This window comes from Panulirus ornatus, chromosome 39 (assembly GCF_036320965.1).
Source record: "Panulirus ornatus isolate Po-2019 chromosome 39, ASM3632096v1, whole genome shotgun sequence".
NCBI lineage: Eukaryota > Metazoa > Arthropoda > Malacostraca > Decapoda > Palinuridae > Panulirus > Panulirus ornatus.
Window position 1 is genome coordinate 4,655,065 of NC_092262.1, and position 22,973 is coordinate 4,678,037.

Genomic DNA, 22,973 nt, shown 5'->3' on the forward strand with positions numbered 1-22,973 from the left:
TCTGTTAGAGAAATTCATCATTCCAGATACGACATTGAACAACAGAATGATTTCATATTGAACACACTCTCTCTCTCTCTCTCTCTCTCTCTCTCTCTCTCTCTCTCTCTCTCTCTCTCTCTCTCTCTCTCGTGGTTCATCAGTAATACATTAGTAATTCAAAGCCACTTGAATCAATCTCTAGCGGTTGAATCTCAAACTATATTAAGGGTTCTGTGTGTAATTAAATTTGTATGCATACATCAAGTAGGAAATGTGTTTCACATATTTACATATAACAAACGAAATTGGAGGACAGGAGCACGCTATCTATCTATCTATCTATCTATCTATCTATCTATCTATATATATATATATATATATATATATATATATATATATATATATATATATATATAAACTATCATACACAATTGCTATACGTCACAGTAATGTATGATGACAACTGTTGCCAGTGGTGGAGACACAGCAGATCAGATGTCTCAGTGTCAGCAAAGCCGATATCTATATTACAGTGAACTGACAGAGTGAGCCATATGGAACTCAATGACGTATGACGTTTATTAATCCAATTTATTTTCAGCATGATAAATCACTTACTTTGGGAGGATAACTGAATTATTCCCCCGGGTTCGTCATGAGAACACAATACTATGATGTGGGTTAACCATCTAGACGATAAGATAAATTGATGACATGTTTGGCTTGATGACTTTGTACATAGAGAAACCTGTGCTACAACCAGGAATGTAAATATGAACGGATATTGTCATGTACAGAGAGAGAGAGAGAGAGAGAGAGAGAGAGAGAGAGAGAGAGAGAGAGAGAGAGAGAGAGAGAGAGAGAGAGAGAGAGAGAGAGAGCAGGTCTGCTCTTTATCATGAGACTCATATATTATACCACTTTATTTATCTCAATATCTTAGGAAATCGTCCATCATCAAATTTGATAATCTAAAAGCTTTTTATTGGATCTAGCAGATGGCTCTCTCTCTCTCTCTCTCTCTCTCTCTCTCTCTCTCTCTCTCTCTCTCTCTCTCTCTCTCTCTCGTGTGTGTGTGTGTGTGTGTGTGTGTGTCCATCATCCTTTCTAACAACGTTCTTCTCTCACTCTCTTCTCTCATGTCGTTCATTCTCCTGTACCCGGGAACGTGGATGTCTCCAGAGCTACGGTGTCTCGTGCCCGTGATCATGGAGTTCCTCAAGGTGTTCTCTTACCTCCTCATCTATTCCTCCTCTTCATCAACTACATTCTTATCTTCACCTGACAACTCAAGCCTCACTTGTTCTCATGTCTCACTTGTCCTCATGTCTCACTTGTCCTCATGTCTCACTTGTCCTCATGTCTCACATCAGCATTTTTGACCTTCTGTCACGTCTTCCTCATCTCTCACCATCAGTCTGGCTCGTTTACTCTCAAATGCGAATTTAATTCGATTCTGTGTAAGATTTCTCACTTAAGCAGTTATATATATATATATATATATATATATATATATATATATATATATATATATATATATATATATATATATTGTACTTAGTCGCTGTTTCCCGCGTTAGCGAGGTAGCGTATATATAAAACAAAATTCTCATGTAATTTTTCAAGTAATTATTGTCCCTAATAACATTCATATCCTTATGTATATTGATGTATAAATTTCCATATAAATCATGTTATTTACCAGAGGATCATCTACGTGTAAACATGGAGGAGGTCATTGTGGTCCTCGTCTTCCTTAACCTTCATGTTGTCAGGTTATTTCTTACAGCCACCCCCCCCCCCCCCCCCCCCCCCCCATTCGTCCGTCCCTCCTACGTTTGATTTCGTTATAAGGTGGTCAACCCTCGTGGGAAATTCTGACGCCGGGAGCTGGAACTTAATTAGCCAATAGAACTTCCCGAATGAAATCGTTTCACATTTGCTAAAGAATGATTTACACCATTTTCCAGCGGGGGTAGCAGAGAGGAGACATGAAACGCGAATACTTCAACGGCACCAAAATACCTTCAAATAATCTCTCTCTCTCTCTCTCTCTCTCTCTCTCTCTCTCTCTCTCTCTCTCTCTCTCTCTCTCTCTCTCTCTCTGGCTTTAAATATTTGTAAAGCTTGAAGCATTCTGAAAAGCCATTGTTTTTTCCCTCCTTGTTGCCTCGGCTTCTAAAGGCCTGGTGTGTTTAGCTAACGATTTGTTATGTTTATTTCTCTCGCACAGTCATAGATAATACAGGGGGAGGGGAGGGGAGGAGGCGGGGGTTTACTTTTCAATTCGTGACTGTGTTTACTCGTTTCAATTCCTCGTTTTCTATATCCTCGTGTTATCAATTAATCATTTTCTTCTCGTCTTATCTTCCACTGAGCTGTATGTGTTCTTCTGTCTAAATATCTAAAAAATCTCCTGCCTGCCTTCCTAGCTCTCTCTCTCTCTCTCTCTCTCTCTCTCTCTCTCTCTCTCTCTCTCTCTCTCTCTCTCTCTCACTCCATCACCTTCAAGCGTCTGTCTGGGTAATGATATGTTCCTTCTCCTTTGCAAGACCCGGGTCTATTGATCAGGCCTGAATTTTAAGGGTTGTGAAGCGAACCGTTGCTGGCGCAATGTCGCCTATCCAACCCAGGCTCAGGGGATAGAGGAAGGATAGAGCGGCTAGATGGTCGAATGATGATGAATGAAAGTGATAGAAAGGAAGGATAGCTGGGAAGGGAGGGATAACACGAGCATTGATGACTTTTGGAAGTGTGGAAGTGAAATGAAAGATACTGAAATGGAAGGATGATATCACTGGAACAGAATATGTAGAAGATAAGATAAGGGATTAAAAGATAAACAGATGATCAAGAGAGGTAAAAAATTAAGAAGAAAAAAAACTGATCATTCAAAAAATTATTTTTACAACTGTTTGTTATACTTCTGAATGTTTACTTCAGCAGTTTGTAATTCATAATTGTCATAAATGTAAACCAATCATTCATAAATAGTACACTATAATCTTAATAATATACAGGCGGGGATGCCTTTAATACTGTCTATCAGTAGACAATTATGATAAGACATTAACTCTTAAACTATTGATACTTTCACATAGAAAGACCAGTCTCTTACCACAGTACAGCTATTTCTATAAATAAGTATTTTATACTTTCGTCACTTACAATCTCTTTTACAAGAGAGAAAAAAAACTGTCCCGCATCAAATATTCACAGAGTTAGTATGTGTAGATTGAAGGGTTAGTTGAATGCTAGGATTGTGGGCTTTGTGGAATGGTTGAGAGAGTTGAATAATGTATAAGTTGACCAGCCCACCACACATACACACACACACACTCACACACACACACACACACACACACACACACACACACACACAACATCATAGAACCTGAACATTTCTGACCTCTCTCTCTCTCTCTCTCTCTCTCTCTCTCTCTCTCTCTCTCTCTCTCTCTCTCTCTCTCTCTGGCCAAAGTTTAACCTAACACAATGTTGTAATTTCGTCGTGGAGAATATTTTTCCCCTTAACTTGACCTCATTCTAGTCTATTTAGCCCCGCCAATACCGGTCTATTTACCCCTCTCAATGCAATCTTTGTCAAGCAATTTCAACTTGTGAAGCCTTGTCGTTGGGTGATTCTTGTCCAACATTATAAAGCGAAGGAAAAGTTTTCGTTGGTGTGAAATTAACACCCGTGATGTGGAGGCAACCACGAGAGAGCACAACAATGAAGTGTTATAAAGGTTTATTTATATACGTGTTAGGAACACTACACGGGGCACAAAACACAGGATAATATATGTCAATAATTTCTCAGAGATGAAGATTACTATCATTCTGTGTAGAGATCATGATGATAACGTAGCTAGTTTACAAGCTGTTCAGTGTTGTGGTGGGAAAGAATATCGTGTCATTATTATCAGTTTGTTCACGAATATATATCATTATCACAGGAATATATATCATTGTCACATGTATAGAACGTGGCAGAAGCAGTGGATAGAATAGCAGATTAGAAAAGATTATGAAAGATGGGAATGAGAAACCAAGATAAAGAAGAGATTGTGAAAAGAAAAAGGATTAGAAACGTCAAAGCAAACAGAGGAAGGAAGAATGAGAAATATTAGAGAGAGAGAGAGAGAGAGAGAGAGAGAGAGAGAGAGAGAGAGAGAGAGAGAGAGAGAGAGAGAGAGAGAGAGAGAGAGGCCACACTCACCTCTACCCATTATGTCTGTTATCCCTGAAGGAGACAGATTTACAGATGGTGTGTGTGCGTCTTCACTGTACCAGCTGGGTTAGTTGTGTCTTCCCCCATACCATCACCTCACCAGCTGCATGACGACCTCCTGGTTCATGACGACCTTGCTCATGACGACTACCCGGATCATGGCCACCTCTTCGTTCATGACGACCACCTGAAAAAAGACGACAGAAGTTCCTTACAGTGATGAACGTGAGGTGGGTGATCATAGCAATGGACCCTGGGATGTATTATATGACACATGCTGCACGGGCGCTCAAGCGAGGACCACATTCAACCTTTGTTCGTCTTAAAGGATTGGAATCCCGGCAGAAGGGATCACTGGAGAGAGAGAGAGAGAGAGAGAGAGAGAGAGAGAGAGAGAGAGAGAGAGAGAGAGAGAGAGAGAGAGAGAGAGAGAGAGGATGGAGGGATAGAGAGGGGTAGTAGTGAGGGGGATAGAACCCTATGATAGACACATAGACGTGATGAAAGAGGTTCCAATATATCATTTCCGAACAAGGTTTCTGTGGCACATCTGACACAGTTCTATGACATGTGAATTATAGGAATATCTTCCTACCTTCTGCTCGTAATGTTGGACAAGAATTATATAAGATTTAATGACTTTACACAATATCTCTGATGGCATATTATGCTTAAAATTATATAAAAGAAATAATCCTACAGCTAGAAACATTCGCACAAATGAAGATATTATAGAACAATCAAAACAAACATAAATACACACACACGTACACATACACATGCAGTCATAAACATAAACTTACACGCGCATATGTAGACACAGAAACTTACAAACACGCACACAAACAGATCTGCACAAAGACAGACAGACAGACAGACAGACAGACACACACACACACACACACACACACACACACACACACACACACACACACACACACTCAAACGAAGTAAAAACTAGACCCATGGAAATACGTTATATATACCTATTCACACAACCAGAGTTCATACAAATACGGAAAGAGTACACAGGATCTCTAGTGTAATAATGGCGTAAGCTCAACAGAACTCGTATCTTTCTCCCGTTTAAAAAAGATCAAACAGAAAAACGTCAGTGAGAGTCTGATTTCCCTGTTAGCTAAGTCCCCAGCTCTGTCTGGCAACAGATGCAAGGCAACGCTATCGTACACCAGGTATTATAACGAATGGTATAACGTAACGATATCTGTTAAGCACGAACGGAAATATGCCGTTGTTGTTAGATATCAACGGAAATGGTCTGTTGGCGTTAAATAACGGTGATTTTATCCTATTTCCTACAACGCTGAGGTGAGGCACTTTTACTCTCACAACACTGTACAGAGGGATAGAAACTGAAATGTCTCTTTATCATTTATATGATTTTGTTCTGCAGTATATATATATATATATATATATATATATATGTTGAAAAATAACTCGCAGTAACTAAGCCGACCATTAAGAATCAGGTCAAAGGTCAAAAGACTGAAGGGTTGTGAGAGAGGTTGGTGTTAATGACAATAAACTTAAAATTTCATGATTCTGAGCTTGTAAACAACCCCTTGTGTTTTCTCAGCCTGGGTAGTGAATGTAGGACAAGATCGCATTGTGTAATGTTGTCAAAAAACATTCTTGAATATTTTAATTATTTTTTGTTCAAAGTCAAGTCAAGAAGATCAACACTCATGTTCTTAAGGACTTCATAATCTTAGTTTTACCAACTTTTTTCACACGGGGAAGAAAAAAAAAATTGAATCTGAAATTATTTTCTTCATCTTTTCGTAATTATAAATAATAAACTCATTTTGTTCTCCAATTAAAGAAATCTGTACCATCTCAGGTACAGACTCCAGCACGACTGAAAACAAACTCGCATTCAGATATTTATGGATATAAGAGTTTATGAAGAGTTTTTTTGGATGGGAAATAAGTATTGTACACACACACACACACACACACACACACACACACACACACACACACAGTGCTCAGAATAGCACTACTACAGAACGCCATCTCACTGATGTGAGCGCTATTGCCTCACTGTTTCTCCCCATCATGAACTCCATCTTGTTTACAACAATCGTACACAATGCTTCCAGCTTTACCTACCATTCTGAGCGTCCGACCATAACATACCATCTTCTCTCTCTATATATATGTATCTTGACTCCTATTCTTGCTCATTCTTCAACGTAAATAATGGGAGTTTTGAATTGAGAGTTCCTTTGAGACACAATCGTTATGGAGGCTGCGAATCTCGTCTCTTCCACGGAAAAGACGAGATGTAAGGAAGGGCAACTGGGAGACCCGTGACGAAGCCTTTGATCTTCCTGGCCTTAGTTACTCTTAGTTGATTGATCGGTCACAGCCTCAGGGCCACGTTGACACAGTACAACCAAGTCTCGCACGAAGTCTCCATCACAGGGAGCAGGAGTGTGGGTCCTATGTACAGTGCACATCTCTATATCTTGCATACAGATAACAAGCAACTGTTGGTCACACAGCTGAGGGTGGTAGGTTGAGGGAAACTGTACTACATAGTGAAGAATGAAGTCTACACGGAAATGACTCCAGTTCAAACGTGTTCTCACCAGTGTGACTCCAGTTCAAACGTGTTCTCACCAGTGTGACTCCAGTTCAGCCGTGTTCTCACCAGTGTGACTCCAGTTCAGCCGTGTGTTCCCTGTACCACTAGGTAAGGTACAAGGTGTGGCTGGGGAGCTGGCCAAACCATACCCGGTCTTGAATGTCACTTTAGAGGATCATAAAGGAATGTTGATGGTGTGTAAACCATTCTCAAGTGGTGTTCTGATGCTCAGAGATGCCAACGCGGGACGATTTCAAGCGACAGCAGAACATCAGGGAATTTTCGTTTCTAGTCCTTAGAATTTTTACCTTCTTTAATAATGTCTTATTTCCATATCTCTGACATTTTTCCATCCGTCCGCTTATTTTCTGTTTATCTTTGCATCTCTCTATCTTTCTCCCATGGTGATAATCAATAGCTAACATAAGTGTAAGATGATAAAAAGAGAGAGAAATAACAAAAGGTTTACACAGAATATGATGATACAGCAAGGGTGACATTAGGCACATGTAACACTACCATTGAGTTGGGAGGAATAGTATGCTATAACTGTTCACAACCAGTTCTCTTTGACTGCTAAAGTCATATTCGGACAGTATCTTTATGGCTGTATCGTATTTATTCCTTCCACACTTTTCAGCACCATCATCCCTACATCTCTTGCAATTGTTAGATGTTTTCATTTGTTTCACCATTTCATTCTCAGCAAATACTTGTGGTTATGACTGAGGTTGTTCGTTGTAGAAACAGCCAAATGTGAATACTGAGTACAGCTTGAAAATCAGATTTGGGTCTACGCTGAAACTTCAATCATAGACGAACACCAAACTTCATCTGTTTGTTTCTCATAATGACTGGCATTTCCTGGGAATGTCTCGGGCAACAAGAGAGCAATACTAAGTCTTCGTAAACATTTTGTAATCTCTTTAAGTTTATGAAACTTAGAGACTTTAAGAAGGACTTAAAGTTCTGTCGTTGCAATTGGGAAAATTGAAAAAATGAGAAAAAAAATCTCCCTCACAGGACTCTCCTTAATGAGATAATTAGATCAAGAAAACTTTACAAATGAGTATTGCCTCGTCTGTCTCCATACGGGGTTCTAGGGGCATCATACTTCTACAGGGGGGAATAAAGAGGGGAAGAGGACGAGATGGAGGAAAAGCTGATATACATGTGTTATAGAAAAACGAGCTTAATGAGCCTAAACACACACACACACACACACACACACACACACACACACACACACACACACACACAACATTTCCCAGGCGTCTGTAGGTGTGGCAGTGGTCGTACACGTGACCCACAGGTTTGGTTGAGATAAGATTGATGGCAAGAACTGCCTCTACTACTGGCCCTGAGGGAGGGAGGAGGGGGATCGAACCCACACACCGAAGGATCCAAGATTGAAGACCCGCAGTGAATAATTGGAAGTTCCCCGAAGCGTTTGTCTCTAGAAAGTCTTCATCTCTCTCTCTCTCTCTCTCTCTCTCTCTCTCTCTCTCTCTCTCTCTCTCTCTCTCTCTCTGTGTGTGTGTGTGTGTGTGTGTGTGTGTGTGTGTGTGTGTGTGTGTGTGTGTGTGTGTGTGTGTGTGTGTGTGTGTGTGTGTGTGTGTGTGTAGCGTTTATAGAACAATTTGCCAAGCTAAAATCGTAATACCCATTACATCACAATAAAAAGTTATCTCAACCAACGCAGGTCTGAGGCTTAATTCATGGTACATAGATATATATATATATATATATATATATATATATATAGAGAGAGAGAGAGAGAGAGAGAGAGAGATGGAGCTGATGTGGACCAGGGAGATATTGACCAGAGAGAGCGAGGGGAAACACTGGTCATATATGGTGGAGATAGCACAGAGAGAGGGAGAAAGAGAGAGAGAGAGAGAGAGAGAGAGAGAGAGAGAGAGAGAGAGAGAGAGAGAGAGAGAGAGAAAGAGAGAGAGAGAGAGAGAGAGAGCCAGGCACGGTGGTGGCTGCGTCAACTGGTGACCAGCGAGCTTGCTCTAATCCTGGTAAGTCTTGCCTTGGTATAACTGCTTGATGAAAGGGAAAGATATTACGAAGGGTAAGAGGCTTTACGGCTTAGGGAACCCCAGAGATAATAGATCGGGGCATGACGGGAGCCTGGGGGCCCGGCCTGGGGAGAGAAGAACCACCTCTATAGCCCTGGGGAGAGAAGAACCACCTCTATAGCCCTGGGGAGAGGAGATCCACCCCTTTCACCTTGGGGAGAGAAGAAACACCTCTATAACCCTGGGGAGGATAAGTCCACTTGTACAGCCCTGGGGTGAGGAAGTCCACCTCTACAGCCCTGGGGAGGATAAGTCCACTTCTACATCCCTGGGGAGGGAGATGTCACTATGTAGATGTTCTAGAGTGTCTCCCTGTTAGCAAGCCACCAGCTCCGCGTCATCTGCTAACAGCAGCTGCATCACATCCCATTCCTCATCCACCTCAGTACACCCGGGTCACGGGACCAGTTCTTACATGGACCTGACCAGCGGTTGGTACACCCATCATCACAGGATGATATAGACGCAACCTTTGCCCACTGACACTATGACCTGCAGCAAAGGGTTGAGGATGAGCAATATACATGATATCAGGAACGAGGAATGACGTATACATACAACAGATGGCCGTATAGATCCTCAGACGAGAGATAACATCACAGATATAGACAACAACGTGAGTACGGTAGTGTTGATGAGATAAATATGATATCATGGGCAGTAATCTGAACTTGGTTATAAGTTAGATATTGTGTAATGATAACGGTAAACCAGTTATATGTCTTGGTTAGTTCAGCGAAAATACAAGTCAAAATAGCAGTTTGTTACTTATTAAGTAGCAGGATTTCGTCTTTATGAAATGTGATGACTGCTTTGTGGCGTATCCCACAGACATCCTCGCTCATGATAAATTTCACAGACGCTCTTCAGGATGAACAAGTGTTGTACTTATACAACTCACAGAGATGGTGTGTGTGTGTGTGTGTTGCGTCACGTGTGTTGCCTGGGCCAGACTAGGATTATGTGTCCCTTAAGATTATAATTAATCACAACCTACGATGATAATCCTAAGTAAGCCATAATCGCTGTGACTCTATTAACAACAGAATGATTGGGCCAATATTGTCCGCGGATAATTCCCCGATTATATATAATCCTCTTGGGTATATAATGTGATTAATATAATATTATTCCCATTTGGGGAAGCCACGCAATAATCTGATTATTAATCTTTCTTTCTTTCATATCTCTACTAAATACTCGCTGAGGAAGATTAATTGATTACTCAAAAGACGCGATGATTAATCTCATCTAAGTGAATAATAAAGTGGGCGATCAAAGGAGTAATAGTTCATCTTTCCAGACTCAGATGTAGATCAATCTTATCTATATAATTGATCATAAATCGTGATAAGAATTATGCCAGTCATTTTCTTCTTATACAGCTGATTGTGTGAGCTGAAGCGATATTTCTTCTCGTAAGATCATTTCACGTGTGTCCATTAATTTCTCAAAGCGGAACTGTTTGATATCACGCCCACCGATAGCATGATAGGAGATGGCAGCCTTTGATATCATACCCTGAGATACTCAGACGAACATTGAAGAATTAGTAATCTTTTCCAGTGTAAATTTATCATCAAGTTACATTTAAAAGTGAGATTTACAAAATGTAAGAAATAGAATATTCTCAACTTTAGTCTTTGTTAGATATGTAAATTATAGTCTCGTGTATGCAAATCATGACCTTACGAATAATGTAACAATAAACCCAGCAGGAAAAGGTCAGTATACGTTACCTACAAACTCAAGACTCACAATACAGTTTGACAGAGAGTAACATCCTGTAACACAATTGACTTCGTTTCTCAGACAACCTCCCTCCCTCTAGCTAGTTCCTCTGGTAAACACACTTGAGTGTTCAAAGGTTAAGTTCGCCTCGTCTGAGGCAGCTTGCAAGACATCCGGAAGTGGGCGCTATGGTGCGTTTAACCACCGCACCAACCATACACAGTCCTGGTATATGGTACCATCAAATTCCCTTTTTGCTCCTCAAATCCAGAGGGTCTCGTAATGACCTCGTTGACATCAAGATCTGCATACCATTTTCTGTGTAGGTGTTGCCACAGATCCACTGACGACAGAGACAATATACCCAACTTACATACAGAAAGTTTATCTACACAGCGGCGTTGAGGATAAACCTAGACATGATGGCGTGAGTTAAGGAGACGAAGATATCAAAGACAGTTTGTTCTCTCTATCTTAGTCTTTCTCTCTCCACGTAGCACCATGTCTAGTAACCAGGAAACATAGAAAGTTTACTTAGGGTCTACACAAAGAAAACTTGTCTCTTGAGTCTAAAATTAATACAAAAGATGTTTCAAGTGTGGTTAACAAGGTACAGACTCCCATTACGTCTCGTGTTGTGTTATTCATAACACACAAGCCAAGTTCTACAATAAACACCCTCCTCACTGTGTTGTGTGTTTTGATAATCTATCAATAGGACTCTTATATGTCCTTCTGTGTCGAGTGAGTTTAAAATAGTCTATCCATTTCTGGTAAAATATGAAGTGGGTCCCAGAGAAGGAAGCCTTACAAAATTAATGAAAGACGTCTTTCAAAATTCCGCTGTGGAAAAATCTTTTACAGTTAAGATAATCTTGAATGTCTTCAGCTTAGTCATAAGCTTAGTCATAAGCTTAGTCATAAGCTTAGTCATAAGCTTGAAAGGAATTTGTTCAGACCAAATGATTGACTGATGTAAGAAAACTACATTTGTGATGCGTGTCATCTTCTTCCTCTCTTATGTGTATCATTAATACAAACTTATCATTAAGAAGTTTGACAATGTATTTGGTTGTGAGATTTCATCAAAATTATTGCTTAATCTTTCTCTGTTCTAACCTTATCTATATTTCATATCGTTACTAGTTTATGAGAAATATTTCTTACATATCTTTGAGTTGACTGTTGGATTAATCTGTCCTACAGGGTTAGTGATCAATTATTACTCGAACCGTTACCTGAATATCGTCTATTAATCAACTGATCATATACCTATTCAATAATCAGAAATACAAATTGTAGTTTCAAATAAATATTCCTCAGTGAAGCTCTGTAAAGGTTTACTTCTATGAACCTCATATTAATCAAATTTGTCTTCAATTATATATTTCACTGTACACTTGACAAGGACCAGACACACAGTCAATGATTATAATAATCAGTAAATATATAAGAATACCTGCTACTCTCCTGTATCAGAGGTCAATATTGGAGGAATGATCAATAAAGAATAATAATCAAGTAATCAGGTATAATCTATTGAGAATATTTTGCTGATGGGAACATATATTGATATTCCCTCTTAATAAACTTAATACATTACTGTCACACGGCTCACAAGGGCAAGCATTCCTTACGGGCTATCGACCCTATACCCATTACTGCTACTTTCCCTAGTGAGGTATGGTATCTTTTACATGCGTGTAAAGGGACAAAGCAAAGTATGCTTTATTGAATCTCATCATAAAGCTTATTATGCCATGTTCATACTCAGTAAATGACAATCACCATGACCTGTTATGTTGTACACTACTGTTATATGTTGCTGATGACGTCAACGATGATAGTGAAGGTGATTATGTAAGGATAGTGATGATACATGTTATCACATTTATAGCCTCTTTAGTTATTCAGTTATTAACTTTACTGGGCACACACACACACACACACACACACACACACACACACACACACACACACACACACATAACACATATATATATATATATATATATATATATATATATATATATATATATATATATATATATATATATATATATATAAATATATATATATATATATATATATATATATATATATATATATATATATATATATATATATATATATGCATACCTACACAGCTTTCCATGGTTTACCCCAGACGCTTCACATGCCTTGATTCACTCCACTGACAGCACGTCAACCCCGGTATACCACATCGCTCCAATTCACTCTATTCCTTGCCCTCCTTTCACCCTCCTGCATGTTCAGGCCCCGATCACACAAAATCTTTTCACTCCATCTTTCCACCTCCAATTTGGTCTCCCTCTTCTCCTCGTTCCCTCCACCTCCGACACATATATCCTCTTGGTCAATCTTTCCTCACTCATTCTCTCCATGTGCCCAAACCACTTCAAAACACCCTCTTCTGCTCTCTCAACCACGCTCTTTTTATTTCCACACATCTCTCTTACCCTTACGTTACTCACTCGATCAAACCACCTCACACCACATATTGTCCTCAAACATCTCATTTCCAGCACATCCATCCTCCTGCGCACAACTCTATCCATAGCCCACGCCTCGCAACCATACAACATTGTTGGAACCACTATTCCCTCAAACATACCCATTTTTGCTTTCCGAGATAATGTTCTCGACTTCCACACATTCTTCAAGGTCCCCAGAATTTTCGCCCCCTCCCCCATCCTATGATCCACTTCCGCTTCCATGGTTCCATCCGCTGCCAGATCCACTCCCAGATATCTAAAACACTTCACTTCCTCCAGTTTTTCTCCATTCAAACTCACCTCCCAATTGACTTGACCCTCAACCCTACTGTACCTAATAACCTTGCTCTTATTCACATTTACTCTTAACTTTCTTCTTTCACACACTTTACCAAACTCAGTCACGTATGTATATACATGTGTATGGGGGGGGGGGGCCATTTCTTTCGTCTGTTTCCTTGCACTACCTCGCAAACGCGAGAGACAGCGACAAAGTATAATAAAAAAAAAAAAAAATAATATATATATATATATATATATATATATATATATATATATATATATATATATATATATATATATATATATATATATATATATCCCTGTACAGTTGGGCTTCATATGTATATATCTGACTTAAGAATGTTCAGGTAGTAAAGTTTTGTATTAAGAAACTTTGCTCAGTTCTGAATACATCAACCAGGGAAGGGCTGATCCTCAGTCAATTTTCTTTGTATTTCAATAATCGGTCGACCAGAGACGTACTCTCTTCCTACTGACGTAGTTTATATTACGTCGGGGTTTTATTGTGTATAACAAATGTTAACCAATTGGTCACGACGGTACGACCCTTGAACACGACTGTACGACGGTGCGACCCTTGAACACGACGGTACGACCCTTGATCACGACGGTACAACCCTTGAACACGACGGTACGACGGTACGACCCTTGAACACGGACGGTACGACACTTGATCACGACGGTACGATGGTACGACCCTTGATCACGACGGTGCGACAGTCTTGGTCAGGGAGCTGTCGTACCCATGAGGGTGTACCGTCGTGCTCAGTACAGCATACAGTAACATGGAGAGTTAAGACACCAGCAATAAGTTCATCACAACATAATAGATTTGCATAAGAACCTTCCTCCTCCTCCTCCTCCTCCTCCTCCTCCATCTCCTCCTCCTCCTCCTCCATCTCCTCCTCCACCTCCACCTCCTCCACCTCCCACTTGATGACTGTGTAAACGACCCAAAAGAGCAGTCAAAACGCCGCTACGCCTGTGGGATATTGAAACTCTCTGACGATGACCGATATGTTTATATTTAGCGGGCACTGTTTTATTTTTTTTTCCCGCGCACCGGCCATTAAACTCCCCCAAACACCGTTTAAAACCCCTCAGCATTACGGCCTTTAAATCCCCCCAAACACCGCTTAAAACCCTTCAGCGTGTCGGCCTTTAAACTCCCAGGACGCATCTTTACATTCCTCACCCCCTTCGGCGTTTAAATTTCTCATACAGCGGTTTAAATGTCTCAGACGTCAGCGTTTAAATCCCTGGGTGTGTGGCTGGGGTCATTAGGGAGGAGAGAGGAGTAAGGCGAGAGTTGTCATGTCTGCCTGGACCATATTCAGTCTGGTCTTGCTGCCTGATGCGGCTCACGTTATATATATATATATATATATATATATATATATATATATATATATATATATATTTTTTTTTTTTTTTTATACTATTCGCCATTTCCCGCGATAGCGAGGTAGCGTTAAGAACAGAGGACTGGGCCTTTGAGGGAATGTCCTCACCTGACCCCCTTCTCTCTTCCTTCTTTTGGAAAAAAAAAAAAGAAAAACGAGAGGGGAGGATTTCCAGCCACCCGCTCCCTTCCCTTTTAGTCGCCTTCTACGACACGCAGGGAATACGTGGGAAGTATTCTTTCTCCCCTATCCCCAGGGATATATATATATATATATATATATATATATATATATATATATATATATATATATATATATATATATATATACACATAATCAAGAGACAAAAATCTTCAGAAACGTAAAGACATGGTCATATTGATCTAATTTAGTTTCAAATTTATATTTTCACAAGTGCACAACAAACATGATTCATATACGTGTTCGAGACAGAAGGTAGGTCAGCTGTGAGGCATCTGTAATAACAAGAAAAAATGAAACGAATACTGGAGTCAAAATTTGAATATTTCAATAAAAAATGGTGTGGGGAAAAATTACTTGAAATTTTGCGTAGTGGTCATGGAGAAGTAAAAGATATATATATATATATATATATATATATATATATATATATATATATATATATATATATATATATATATATATATATATATATTCCTATGAGTCCACAGAGAAAATGAAACACGATAAGTTGCCAAGTGCACGTTCGTGTCATAATCACATCATCAGGGGAGACACAAGAGAGAAATATAACAATCAGTTGATATACAACCAAGAGACGTAGCTAGGACGCCATTTGGTAAACATGCGATTGTCCAAGACAGACAACGAGTGTTCATAAACTCATTATGTGGACAAGAAGGTGAACTGTTTACACATCTTATCAACAATAAAGTTATCCAATTTGTATAGACCTACACTATATACATACATACATATATATATATATATATATATATATATATATATATATATATATATATATATATATATATATATATATATATATATATATATATACCCCTGAAGTATGCACAAATGTTTCTAGTTTCTGTTTTGAAAGAGAGAAAATTCTATTCCTTTTTTTACTGTTTCAGAGGAAAATTTTTATTTTGCTTGTGTGTGTGTGTGTGTGTGTGTGTGTGTGTGTGTGTGTGTGTGTGTGTGTGTGTGTGCGTGTGTCTGACAATCATCTATACGGAACAAATCTTGTTTTTCTGCATTAAGTAACAACTTCTGTCTTCAGAGTATTTGACAAATATTAGCATATTAGATTGCATGAATATTAAATAGCTTACAACTCCTGGTTACAGCAATTCACAAGCAAATACATCATTCACTGAACTGTCTTTGATGTATGACGTATAAAAACACATATAACATCTGAATATGTATACCATGTTATCATAGATCCGATGCAATGTATGAACTATGTATAACAACACATATAACATCTGAATATGTATACCATGTCATCATAGATCCGATGCAATGTATGAACTATGTATGATAACATCAACATTTTGTGTTTTATGATGATTGAAACGTCATCAACAGTGGCTGTACCACAGTTAGGTAGAATGTGGTAGGATGGGTAGGTCGACCACACTTGGGTCTGGATTGATTAACAAATCTAGTATGATCCAAAGCTAGGCCAGCCACCCAGCTCTGCTACCAAGTATACCAGATAGGATCATATATCTTGTGTCTTCTTAGGGAAAGAAGTATACTTTTTAGATCTACTTCTGATGTTACAGTACACTATTATGGTGTAGTATAATATGTCGATCACATACTGATTAATGATGAATATTAATCTACCAGGGTGGGGTAATCATGGAATATACATGATGGTTGTTCATATTTATATCATATTCTTCACATATTTTGTTTTCTGGTGTTGGGTAATATCTGAGCTGGTTATAACTCGCTGTTCAAGTGATTGTAATAACCCTGTATATATAAAGCAGGGTTGTTATCATGCAATGGTTTCGGGTTTAAAACTCTCTCAAGTTATAAAAATGTTATGCAAAAACCTCTGCTGGAAACTTTACTTGTCATTACGTGAGACAGGCGAGGTAAACGTGGGTGCTAACTGATGCAGGAAAGAAAATGGGACGTCGTCTAACCACTTTACAATCATGTACATGGATTAAAATGTCGATTGTGCTCTAGATAAAAATCTTTGGTACACTGAATCATAGATTTTCTGGAGGAATGTATTTTACGAAGAGAAATAATTATTTGCAAAGCATCGCACCGCATTCCTTTACGTATCTTTTTATCTATCAGTCTAATGAATTTACCAGCGTGTGTATATATATATATATATATATATATATATATATATATATACATATATGAGAGGTTAAGTGCTTGGTTCGACAATGTATTCACAGAGGTGAGCACATTACTATTAACAAGGAGGAATGTGTGTCAGACTGTAGGTTGCATACAGACGAGCTGAACATGACCTGAGTCTTAGTCTAAATGATCCAGACTCGTATGAGGCACAAAGACCTCATAATGTGTCGTCCCATGGACTCGAGATGGGTGTAGACACACACACAAATGTCCACTTAAACTTTTAAAGGATATATATATATATATATATATATATATATATATATATATATATATATATATATATATATATATATATATATATATATATATATACACTACATTCGTTGCAGTAAAGCCTTCATCTGACATGTTCTGGAGAGCTACCACTATAAGCTCCTTGCCAAGGTCTCACAGGGGCTACGGTGGGGTGAGGTGGGGTGTTGGGGAGCTGGGGAGGGGAGCTGGGCTGGGGGTATTCATTCACTGACCCGAATTGCCTCCCTGAATGAGCCTGGCCAGCAGTTACCCCTCCTGCTAATGACCGCTGTGGCTTCCCAGGCAATTACGAACGACTTGGCTAAAGGTTGGGCACAGTTGGAGGAGGGAGGGAGGGAGGGAGTGTGGGAGCAAGAGTGTTATATTCCTTCATATGGCTTTCCAATGACATGAAAGGTGTAGCTAATTCATCTGTCTCGTCTTGACCTGGCTGACCTGATGTGTAATGTGTTGTCATGATGGATAAGTAACGACCTGTTTGGGTCCTACAGAGAGAGATGTAGATATACACACACTTCCAACACCGTAATACACAAATATACAAACATAACATCCTCTCATATACACACATATACACATCCATGAAAACCAACATACAGGGAATGAATGGCTGGTCATAAGTTTGTATAGAAGAATCCTGGCAATCATTTCAGCGGATGCAATCCATGGGAACATATCGTCATGGATCACAAACATTTCATTCTGACATTCCAATATTACAACATGGTCACAACATGGTCACAACACTCTGTATCGTGAAGCCATCTTCATTTATTGGCGATGAAACACTGAACTTTGAATACAGCCAGGGTATCTGCTGGTAAGGTTATAACAGTACAAGGAGGCTACATGGACAGGAAGGAAGTCTACGGTAAAAATGACTACTATTTATCGTAGTAGTTCACGTCTGTGTCTACTTCCATCATAACGACAGAGATGCAACATTTTCAGAAATGTTTTCCTGAAGACTATGACAGTTTGCAAGGTATTTAAGTTAGTTCATAAACGAAGGCTTTATGAACTGTCAACTTGGTGGTTCCTAACTTGATTATTCCCCTCAAGCTTCATCTATTATTATAACTAAACTGACCAATCTTACACCAATTCTTTATCATCAAATTAGTGTCATATGTCAGCATTATTTACATTAGGGAAACATCAAGAAATTGCCAATCTTACTAAAGTTTCTGACACCATTGGAAATTCTACTAAGAATTCGTCAGAGAAATGAGACGAAGTCTTGTAAAAGTACTTAATACTTTATAAAGCTTTCTCATATAACACTTTCTCATATACGACTTATTCATATAAGGCTTCCTCATATAAGACTTTCTCGTGTACGGCTTTCTCATATAAGGCTTCCTCATATAAAGCTCTCTCATGTATGACTTCCTCATTACCAGACATGATGTTTTGCAAGAAGTTTTATGTAAATGTATTGAAATGAGAAAGATAAGAGGACTTGATGACGTCACGACGAAAGAGTGAGAGACAAGGACGGCGAGAGAGAGAGAGAGAGAGAGAGAGAGAGAGAGAGAGAGAGAGAGAGAGAGAGAGAGAGAGAGAGAGAGAGAGAATCAGGACAAAGAATGTGAACTTGAGGAAAAATGAGAGTAAAATGACTACAGGGATGGGAGATAATGAAGAAAGATAATGAGAGACACATATATAGATACATTGATGGACGGGCTGTTATAAATACTATGATTTAGAACATCATAGACATTGACACCAGTTTAGATCACCATCAAAAATAAGGACATGAAGATAATGTTATTCAACACATACCATCGGTGCCTCTACCCACTCCCTCCAAACAGACGTAAGGTGAGGTTCCGATATCATCCACTTACACGAGCAGTTAATCCACTGGACATAGTTGGTCATGAGAGAGTTATACGCCAGTTGGTGCTGAATGACGAAAGTGTAATGCCTCCAGGAGGGATAATCATCTCTATCGACGGAGGTGGGCGGAGAGGCGCATGAGGTAAGTATTGGGGTATCGGAAGTGTGAGTGTGTGAGAGTGTCTGGTGGGGAGAGAGAGAGAGAGAGAGAGAGAGAGAGAGAGAGAGAGAGAGAGAGAGAGAGAGAGAGAGAGAGAGAGAGAGAGAAACTCTGCAGGTAACTCCCAAACCAGATCTATCTTCATCTGAGGCGAGGACATGAAAATTTAACACCCGTCTCTCTCAGTGAGGTAAACTCGTCCCTCTCAGTGAGGTAAACTCGTCCCTCTCAGTGAGGTAAACTCGTCCCTCTAAGTGAGGTAAACCCATCTCTCTCAGTGAGGTAAACCCGTCCCTCTCAGTAAGGTAAACCCGTCCCTCTCAGTGAGGTAAACCCGTCCCTTTCAGAGGTAAACCCGTCCCTCTCAGAGGTAAACCCGTCTTACAAACCACTGTTTTGTGAGACTCCAATCAGACCAGGTATCTGGTATTGTTCCCCACTGTAGGAGAAGGTGTAGCTTGATTGCCTGTAGAATACGACAACATCCTACAGTCATAACGATACAAGACAGCCCTACATGGCAGCCCACGAGGTTAACGACCTCTACTGTGTATGTAGACCACTTGGAACACAGTGAGCCATGTGTTGGGTAACACTGGTGAAATTTTATTACTGATATTATTTTTTCCCCCCCAGAAACTCTTCTAAAACCAAATGTTTTTTTTTTTCGGGGGAAGTGTCAACAAAGATAAGCTTGCACAAGGACGAAGCTCAGCTTTTTCCTTGCAGTTTTCTGAGGTAAAGGGTGTGGTACGCTGAGCTGAACACAGGAAAGAGAACTTTTACTAAAACATTTTAACAAAGGAAAGAAAATGTTGGAAGTGGAGCCATATCAGCAGAGAAGGGATCCACACAACTCAAAACTATACAGAATCTTTCCATATTTACTCCTGCAGAAGGTGTGTCAATCTCTATAGTATTTTTCATTTTATATATAAAATAGGAACTTGTCAGTATCATATAACACACAATTCTGTTCTACAGTGTGTGTGTGTGTGTGTGTGTGTGTATGTGTGTGTGTGTGTGTAGGGAATGTTAATGGTGTACGTATAATGATATATATATATATATATATATATATATATATATATATATATATATATATATATATATATATATATATATTTGACAGGAATGGAAACGTAATTATGAGACTACAGGTGAACAATACAGCTGTATTTGAAACACATGTATGAACAATACGAAACAGAGCAAACTAGATGTGTCTATGAGACAAAACAACATGATATCTATAGATACAACTCAGTAAATAAGAAGGAAGATACATATAGGTATCATCCGTCTTTATCTACTGTCGTGTCTATGAAACACATCAACCACTGTTTGTGTTGCTTCAGACCTATGCTCCATGTATTTCTTGACAACACTCGAACACTTCCATGTTCATTGTATTGCTTGATATCTTGCCAACACTTTCACAATCCTTGCACTGATCAACAGCTTGCCAACACTGTGATAATCCTTGTTTTCCCTGATAACCTGCCAACACTGTGATAATCCTTGTTTTCCCTGACAACCTGCCAACACTGTGATAATCTTTGTCTTCCATGACAACCTGCCAACACTGTGATGATAATCCTTGTTTACCCTGACAACCTGCCAACACTGTGATAATCCTTGTTTTCCCTGACAACCTGCCAACACTGTGGTAATCCTTGTTTTCCCTGATAACCTGCCAACACTGTGGTAATCCTTGTTTTCCCTGACAACCTGCCAACACTGTGGTAATCCTTGTTTTTTGCCTGACAACCTGCCAACACTGTGATGATCTTTGTGTTGCCTGATAATCTCTCAACACTGCTCACCTCTCCTGGAAGCTCCAGGTCCAGGTTCCTCCTCCAGACGAGCAGTTCCAGCCTCATCCATCAGGTGGTCGAGAATGAAGCCAGTAATACGACTCTCACTCCATCCTGGGAAATATATGCTATAAATCCCCCAGGATGGACTGGGCCAGATAAGTGGTCCTGGAGGAAGGAGTGTGTGGTGTAGGACGCTACCACACACACTCCTGTGTGGGGATCCTTAGGGAGTCATGGATTGTGGTTCCTACGAATCACTCTACTGGTTGATGGGGACCATTTGTGATACACTACACACACACACACACACACACACACACACACACACACACACACACACACACACACACATCGTCTCTATTTCTAACTCTTTTTCCGTATTTCTATGTAAGGTGGGAAGTGTTTGTATAAGGATCTCACGCAGGCTGTGTACACAGAGATAGCGACCATTTTCATAAAACCGGCAGGAGAACGCAGTCGGGTTTGCATACATGATGTACAGAGACGAGCGAGAGTTTGGTATAATTATGCGTGTGTACGTTAAGTGGAAACCCAACTATTTATGCACACAGGAGCACACACAGGTACATAATACATACGCGAGAACCATGTACATAAACACGTACACTCAAAAAACTGCCAGTCTTTCTGCCCATCCACCCATCTGTCTATTTTTCTACTAATCTACTCATCTATTTAGCTATACATCTGACTCCGTATCTATTGTATCTATTTATGTATATAGAGAGACAGAGAGACATTGTGAGATACTCAGCCAGTGGAGATGACAGCCACCAACACCATCTTCAAAAGAGACAATGTCTCACACAAATTTGACACAAGATTGGGAACCCCAGACAGACCTTCCTAAGGTTACAATTAAATTCTCTCCCTCTCCCTACCTCTCATTCCCTCTCCCCCCTCCCCCTCCCTCTCCCTGAGTAAGGGTGCCAAGTGTCACACACCCTGGAGGCTCGGCCCCTTCCCCCTCCCTCTCCCTGAGAAAGGGTGCCAAGTGTCACACACCCTGGAGGCTCGGCCCCTTCCCCCTCCTTTTTTTTAATGAGTCTGACGTCGGGTTAGCAACTCCTCTGTGCCAGTAGCCATAAAGTTCCTTTCCCCAGGTAAGAACAGGACCCTTGATCACAGACCAGTAATTAAAAAAAGTCAATCAAGGATCGTCCTGGGCTGCGGCGTAATCAACCAGACTTCCTGGAATGCCGACGTCCTGTTTGTGGAATACTTTCCAGGTAAATCATCGACACCTAAATCAATATGGCCGCTGCATGTTTTCCCACATAGAAAATGGTTTGTGAACACTTACAATATCTACTAAATCTGAGTTGATCGATCATAACAATGCAAGGATACTGAAACGAGATAAGAATGAACTAAATATAAAGAGAATATCCCTCGTACTAAGTAAACACTATTACTTGCAACTACAGCGAAGAATTATGGGAAATTTATGAGAAAGAAAAAGAAAACGGATGGTGGGGGGGTTGAGTGTAAACCCCATTGTGGCCGCTGGACGCCTGCTGGTGACTGATGGAGTCAGGAGGGAAGTATGGTGATGAAGGACCATGTTGTGATGGAAGGAACTTTTCTTACCGAGGGAATGTAGTGATGGAGTATGTG

At 39.8% G+C, this 22,973-nt stretch overlaps 1 protein-coding gene across 6 annotated transcripts in view; it reads right to left on the bottom strand.

The window, feature by feature from the left end:
- LOC139761043 (5-hydroxytryptamine receptor-like) overlaps positions 1–22,973 on the bottom strand; it is a 421,987-nt gene that overhangs the window by 107,143 nt on the left and 291,871 nt on the right. For all 6 annotated transcript variants that reach the window (XM_071684810.1, XM_071684808.1, XM_071684806.1 and 3 more), the window contains one exon: positions 4,205–4,403. In XM_071684810.1, coding sequence (XP_071540911.1) covers positions 4,205–4,214 — 10 coding nt within the window. In that variant the 5' untranslated portion in view covers positions 4,215–4,403. The remainder of the gene's footprint in view (positions 1–4,204; positions 4,404–22,973) is intronic.